Source organism: Babylonia areolata, chromosome 1, assembly GCF_041734735.1.
Source record: "Babylonia areolata isolate BAREFJ2019XMU chromosome 1, ASM4173473v1, whole genome shotgun sequence".
Classification (NCBI taxonomy): domain Eukaryota; kingdom Metazoa; phylum Mollusca; class Gastropoda; order Neogastropoda; family Buccinidae; genus Babylonia; species Babylonia areolata.
The window spans coordinates 78,344,335-78,351,834 of record NC_134876.1 but is presented as its reverse complement, the minus strand read 5'-3'; the positions used below and the strand labels follow the sequence as shown (position 1 = coordinate 78,351,834).

Here is a 7,500-nt window from a genome sequence, read left to right as displayed (position 1 = left end):
AAGCACGATGATACAACGATAGTAATAACAATGATGATGATGCATGCATACATGCATGTGTATAATTATGGATACATGTATATGTGTACGCATGCATGTATGCTTGCATGTACGTATGTATGCATACACGCATGCATGTATGTATAGATTTGCATATTTTTGAATAGATAAATGTACGTACAAATTTGCATAATCATTTGGACTGCAGTGCCCTGCCCCCCTGGGACCAGCAAGAATAACGCCGGGGCGTGCCAACTCTGTGGGCTGTCCCAGTACTGGGTCAGCGTCGCCGCTCCAGAGTACGGGCGGTGCGTGGAGTGCTCCAGAGGGCGGTCTACAGGCGGCGAGGGCAGCATTGGAGAGCAGTCGTGCATCGGTGAGTGTACATCAGTGCGAGCGAGCGAGCAAGCGAGCGTCGTTGTTGTTGGAATTATTGTTTGTGATGCTTCCCTGCCTGCGATATGAAAAGTGACAAGTGGTTGATATATCTTCTTTCACTGTGTGTGTGTGTGTGTGTGTGTGTGTGTGTGTGTGTGTGTGTGTGTGTGTGTGTGTATCTGTGTCTATGTGTGTGTGTTTGGGGGGTTGTTTTCTGTGTGTGTGTGTGTGTGTGTGTGTGTGTGTGTGTGTGTGTGTGTGTGTAGGCGGGTCTTCTTTGACCTTCGCAGTTGTTTAAATGTTGGTTCAGATCCTTGCGACGGCAACTTTGTCTCGGACACGGGTGTGCCACCTTGCAGAGAGTGCACAGGGAACTCCTTCGCCCTCAACAGTACCTTCTGCCAGCCGTGCCCTACCAACACTCTGGCACTGCGGAAAGAAAAGCCCCTGACTGCCGACTGCAACAGTAAGTGGTGGAGTGTGTAGAAGGGGTGTGGGGGTGTGGGGGTTGGGGGAAGGGGGCGGTGAGGGAGTGGGGTAGGGTGGTGGGGCGCGGGTAGGAGCGCGTGCTTGTTTGTGTGTGTGGGGGGGGGGGGGAGGGGGTTGGGTGGGTCGTGGTTGGGGTGTGTTGATGTGTGTGTGTGTGTGTGTGTGTGTGTGTGTGTGTGTGTGTGTGTGTGTGTGTGTGTGTTCGTTCGTTCTTTTGCTTAACGCCTGTCCACATTTGTGATTTCAAATATCTGTGTGCGTGTAAGCGGAGGGGTGGGTGGTGTGTGTGTGTGGGTGGGGAAGGGTGGTGGTGGTGGGGGGGGGGCGAAGTAGGTAAGATGGGGACATATTATTATTGTTTATGAATATTTGTTTCGGTTCAAGATATGACGGAATCACTCAATATGCATATGTTTATATTTGTGTGTGTGTGTGTGTGTGTGTGTGTGTGTGTGTGTGTGTGTGTGTGTGTGCGTATGTATGTATGTGTGTGTGTGTGTGTGTGTGTGTGTGTGTGTGTGTGTGTGTGTGTGTGTGTGTGTGTGTGTGAAAACAAGGAAGACAAACAGACAAATAAACAATCAGGAAAAGAAAAATTTTAATTTTCTGATTGATGTTACAGCTTATGATAATTTATGTGGTTTTAAACGAACGTTTCAATAAACTAAGCGTTGGGTCACTGTGTGCATGTATGTATGAATGTGTGCGTGTGTGTGTGAGTGTGTGTGTGTGTGTGTGTGTGTGTGTGTGTGTGTGTGTGTGTGGTGTCTTATGTATCCATGTATGTATCTATGTATGTATGTATATCGATTGTCAGCTGATTTTATCGTATATATTTGAAAGAAAGGAACCTTCCCTGCGAGATAAAAAGTAAAACACTGGTTCCTCGCAAGATGATGATGTTTGTATATATAACGATCATCAAAACACATGTCAATGTCTGTTATGCATTGCGCTGTAACTTGTCTTGATTATTTTTCTCCTTGTATCTGAGCAGGTACCACAGGTAACATCCATATTGGAAGTTGAGGTTCAGACTGCTTTGTATTAGAGTTGAGTCTTTTGCGGTGAAAAGAGCAGTGTGTATTTCACTTCTGGTTGTCATGGTTGTCTGGTTTCGAGCTAATAGTGTGTTCTGTTTCTTGGTCTTGGACTTCTCCTTGTTCTTGTTCTTTTTCTTCTTCTTGTTCTTCTTCTTCTTCTTGTTCTTCTTGTTCTTGTTCTTCTTCTTGTGTTATTCTTGTTCTTCTTCTTCTTCTTGTTCTTGTTCTTCTTGTTCTTGTTCTTGTTCTTCTTCTTTTTGTTCTTGTTCTTCTTCTTGTTCTTCTTCTTCTTGTTCTTCTTGTTCTTCTTCTTCTTGTTCTTCTTGTTCTTGTTCTTTTTCTTCTTCTTGTTCTTCTTCTTCTTCTTGTTCTTCTTGTTCTTGTTCTTTCTGAGTTTTCTGTCTTCGGATCCTGAATTTATGCAAAGGAAAATGATTTGTGTACTTTCTTTTCTTTCCGTTTTATGTTTTATGTCATATTCAATTATTTTCTCGGTTTTGTTTTTCACAGACAATTGCGTTTGTGCGCATACATGATGTGTGTGTGTGTGTGTGTGTGTGTGTGTGTGTGTGTGTGTGTGTGTGTGTGTGTGTGTGTGTGTGTGTGTGTGTGCGCAAGAGAGAGAGAGAGAGATCCGTCTTTATCTAATTTTCCTTTCTTTTCTTTTCCTTTCTTTTCCCTTTTTCTTATTTTCATTTGACGATTTCAGTCCTGTTCTTTTATGTCTCGTGACATACCAGGAGAACACTATGCGCTTTGATTTGCACACAGCAGGGATGGATGGGTTTAAAATGAAGCTGTAGAAAAAAATAGAAAAAAAAGGAAGAAGAAAACACAGGCTTCACATAGACTAGTATCCAGTCAGTTGGTTTGGCTTGAATGAGAAACAAGTCACAATGTAGAAAGTGTGCATGCTTTGCCTAGAGTTCTGTGCACTTTCCATGAGACTTTCCAGATGCCGTGCAGTGGTAAGTGGTTCAGCTGGCTGCAGAAGAACATAGTGTGCTTGTGTAAACATGATGCGAGTAGGATTTTCATGTGTTGGGCCATCAACATTAGTACTGAAGTACTGGAAGGTGGGTTTGTCCGTGGCAGAGGTCATTCTGGAGCATGGCATGGCATAGCATGGCACGGCAGCATGAGTCGATCAGTTGAGCGTTCTAGTTAAAGCAGAGTGTGCCATTTTCTTTCTGTGCAGATTCACGTTTATAATTCCGCACACGCCTGTGTGCACACACAAACACATGCATTGTGTACTCTCATGCCTGCATACGCATGTATGCGCGAATGCGTGCGTGCGCCTACGTATACCCAAAGGCATGTACACAGGCATGCACAGAAATAGGAGACAGTGTGCGACACTTCAGTGGTTCTATCCTGCACGTCTGTTGGGTTCATGGTTCGAATATCGACAGGGCTTCGTGAATTCAGTGTGAAGATATTTCCCATCCCCCAAGTAAAGCAGCACCTGTGCAGTCTGCTATAACCTGACCCTTTTGTTAAGTTACAAAATGTTGAAGATTACATTGCCTTTTTTTTCTTTTTTTTCTTTTTTTTTACAGCTGTTGGGTCATCGGATTCAGATTAACTGTGTCTAGGTCTCTAGCAAGGGGCGGCCTAATCCTCTCTTTCCGCCATTTTATAACTTTTTCCCCAACCGAAGACAGATATCCACCCATTGCACACCTGGGTGGGGTGAGGAAAATGGGAATAAAGTGCCTTTCCCGGTGACTGTGACTGGAAGTTCATTCCACACAACAGGTCCGAGATACCAGTGAAAGAAATCTCGGTGGCTTCTTCGTTTTGATTAAAGATGTTTGGCATCAGGATTGTGAAAACAAAGTACTTCAGGCTGATTGTACTGGTAGGATTCGTCGATATCAGTTGGCATCAGGATTGTAAAACAAAATACTTCAGGCTGATTGTACTGGTTGGATTCGTCGATATCAGTATTTCCGTTCGTTCCCTCACACTTGCACCGTGTTTGATTGCTGATTTTTTTATTTTTTTTTTATTTTTTATTTTTTTGTTCAGAAAGAAAACAACTAATGTTACCTGTATGGACTAAAAAAGAACATTTTGTTTGTCTATTGTACCGTGCTTTGTTCTTCAGGGGTTGACTGCGTCAGAATAAAGAGGAGATGTTTCAACAGGGAGTTTCAGGGCACGGGAGAGAACAGTGACAACAACAATCAATCAAAACAGACGTTGTGACGTATGGTTATGACACAACCTTGGGTAGACTCTCAAGGCCTTGATCAGTGCATGGGGTTTATATATGCCAATATCAGGCATCAGCTTTTTTTTCTTTCTTTCTTTTTCATTAATTTTTTTTTAAAATAATTTTTCCAACAGCAGTTGTAGCACAGTGTAAAATTATGGATCAGTTCTCACAGCCTTGACAACTCCTTGATAACTGAAACCCAACCGGAACTGTGACTATTTATTTATTTATTTATTTATTTATTTATTTATTTATTTATTTATTCATTTATTCGTGTATTCATTTATTTATTTATTTATTTATTTATTTATTTATTTATTTATTTATTCATTTACTTTTTATTTTATTCAGTCATTTGTTTATGTATTCAGCATTTATCTATCTATCTATCTATCTATCTCTCTATCTCTCTATCTATCTATCTAGCTATCTATCTATCTGTCTGTCTGTTCATTCATTTATTTCTTTATTTATCCATATGGCTATCTATTTATACATTCACTTATCTATTTATTTATCTATCAATCTATTTATCCATTCATTCATTTAGTTAGTTAGTTGTTTATTCATTTATCCATTTATTTATCTATTTATTTATTTATTTATCTGTCTATTTATCTGTCCATCTATCCATTCATCTATCTATCTATCTATCTATCTATATTGCCCTTCTTTCCAGCTAAGAGTTGCACGTACAGCCGTGTGGCCGGCAGGCAGAACACGGGGCAGACCGTGGCGGCCTATGGCGGTATGAGCGTGGCCAAGTGCGAGGAGTCGTGCAATATACTAGAGACCCTGCCCTTCACCTCCTCCGTCTGTGTGGGCTTCAACTATGAGACGAACCTCAATCTGTGCTTTCTGTACGACCAGAGCGCTCAGCTGGTCAGCAACGCCAATTACGATTATTACCAGCGCCGTTGCGTGGAGAGGGATCAGACAGGTGATTGTTAGGAGGAGTAGGAGGAGGAGGAGGAGTTGTTCAGGGATAGAAGGGGGAAGGGGGTGTGGGGGTTGTGGGGGCTTGGGGAGGGGGGACGGAGTTTGTCTGCGTGTGGGGGAGGTGGGTGGTAGGATGTGGTCAGGCCAGGGATGCTTTTTAGCGGCCCTGTTTTGTTTTTGTTTTTTCCTTTTTTTTCGCTTTTTTTTGTGCATGATTCTGATGATGCATGGCTTATATTTTCCAGTTTGTTGACTTGGAGGGAGCGGAAGCACTTAGCGCCAGTTCATCTGCATGCTGAGTTTGGCTGGCACTTTTGCTTTTAACCAGTTCAATGCCAGTGGCACTAATTTTGTTGTTGCTGTTTTCATTGTTGGAATTATTAACGTGTATTTGCATGCTGATTTCGTTTCGCAGTTCTTGTGTTTCAGGGTACAGGCTGAAAGCGTTTGCATAGTGCTGGATGTACGCGCTGAGAGGGTTTTTGCTTTGCTTTGGTCATAACTCGTTGCAATTTTGTTTGGGTGCTTGAGTTCCTCATTCACATTTCCAAGTTCACAGGGGGACGGGGAGGGGAGGGGGCTGGAGGTAGCATCCTGAGTATGATGTGTGTGTGTGTGTGTGTGTGTGTGTGTGTGTGTGTGTGTGTGTGTGTGTGTGTGTGTGTGTGTGTGTGTGTGCGTGCGTGCAGGTCTGCGTGAGTGTTCTGCTACTGCTTGGCAGTCTGAGTGACTTCGTCTTTTTTCTTTCTTTTTTTTTTTTCCTTTAAAAAAAATCGTGTCCTTGATTGTTTAACCACAGTCTGTCAAAAAGTGCAACATACAAAATATGAACTTCTAATATCTGTCATGCGCACCCATCCATCTCCCCCCCCCCCCCCACTACCCCCTTACGCCTATCCCCCTTTCTTTCCCCTCTCCTCCCCCCTCCCCTTCCCCCACCCCCTCCCTCCCCCCCAGGGCCCTGCACTGTTGTACCACTTAGTAGTGGGACATACTGTCACACATTTCGTGTGGAGAGCGACATAAACCAATCTTGATGAGACACTGCAATCTATTGCTCTCTCTCTCTCTCTCTCTCTCTCTCTCTCTCTCTCTCTCTCTCTCTCTCTCTCTCTCTCTCTCTCTCTCTCTGTGTTACTCGCTTCCGTTCCGTACAGATGTGAGCGATGTTGTGTCTCTCAGTTTGACGCTGTGTTATACTCGTACATTATACATGTATTAAGTGTTAAGTATAACTACATTTATATGCGCACATGTTTGTGTGTCTCTTAGAACAACGGCAGATGTGTAAGTCGGCCAAAGTGCTAATATATTCACCGTTGGAAAATAAAGATTCATTCATTCATCCATTCATTCATTCTCTCTCTCTCTCTCTTCTCTCTCTCTCTCTCTCTCTCTCTCTCTCTCTCTCTCTCTCTCTCTCTTGTTTGGCTTGCTTTTGGTTGTAGCTTAGATCTCAGCTAATCCCTATGTATGCACCTGACATCTGTACACGTATTTATGTGTGGTGAACCATCAATAATTTTTTATTTGTTTGTTTGTTTGCTTTTTTGTTTTGTTTTGCTTTGTTTTTAACTCTGTATCATTATATCCCCTGTTCTTGTCGCTCTGTTGAAAAAAAAAAAACTAGAAAGAGAGAGATGAAGAGACAGACAGATGGACAGACAGACAGACAGACAGACAGACAGAGAGAGAGGGGGGAATGGGGAAGTCTGAAAAGGTTTCAGGAGTTGGAATGGATCACTTACAGAAAATGGTCAAAACGCTGCAACCCGTTGTCCCTGAGTGGACAACTACTGTACGTCCACCCATTAATGTCCTTATCGATCAGCAGCTCTTGTGTCTTGTCCTGGCTTTGGGTGGTGGGCCTGTGGTTCTCCACTCACTTCCCGTGTTGTAAAGCGCTGAAATGTTGTGCCCTTTTAACCCATTGATTGCCGAATCTTGGTGAAATGAGATGAATTTGGCATGCATTCGAGCTGCATTTGCTATTTGAGTGATGGCTTAGAGGTAACGCGTCCGCCTAGGAAGCGAGAGAATCTGAGTGCGCTAGTTCGAATCACGGCTCAGCCGCCGATATTTTCTCCCCCTCCACTAGACCTTGAGTGGTGGTCTGGACGCTAGTCATTCGGATGAGACGATAAACCGAGGTCCCGTGTGCAACATGCATTTAGCGCACGTAAAAGAACCCACGGCAACAAAAGGGTTGTTCCTGGCAAAATTCTGTAGAAAAATCCACTTCGATAGGAAAAACAAATAAAACTACACGCAGGAAAAAATACAAAAAATGGGTGACACTGTAGTGTAGCGACGCGCTCTCCCTGAGGAGAGCAGCCCGAATTTCACACAGAGAAATCTGATGTGATAAAAAGAAATACAAATACAATACAAAATTTCCTGCGTGCCTTTTTTTAAATATAAAATTTG

General features: G+C 43.1%; 1 protein-coding gene across 1 annotated transcript in view; it reads left to right on the top strand.

The window, feature by feature from the left end:
* LOC143287751 (uncharacterized) overlaps nt 1–7,500 on the top strand; it is a 173,996-nt gene that overhangs the window by 92,523 nt on the left and 73,973 nt on the right. The window contains exons 28-30 of the mRNA XM_076596012.1: nt 209–376; nt 689–844; nt 4,814–5,074. Coding sequence (XP_076452127.1) covers nt 209–376; nt 689–844; nt 4,814–5,074 — 585 coding nt within the window. The remainder of the gene's footprint in view (nt 1–208; nt 377–688; nt 845–4,813; nt 5,075–7,500) is intronic.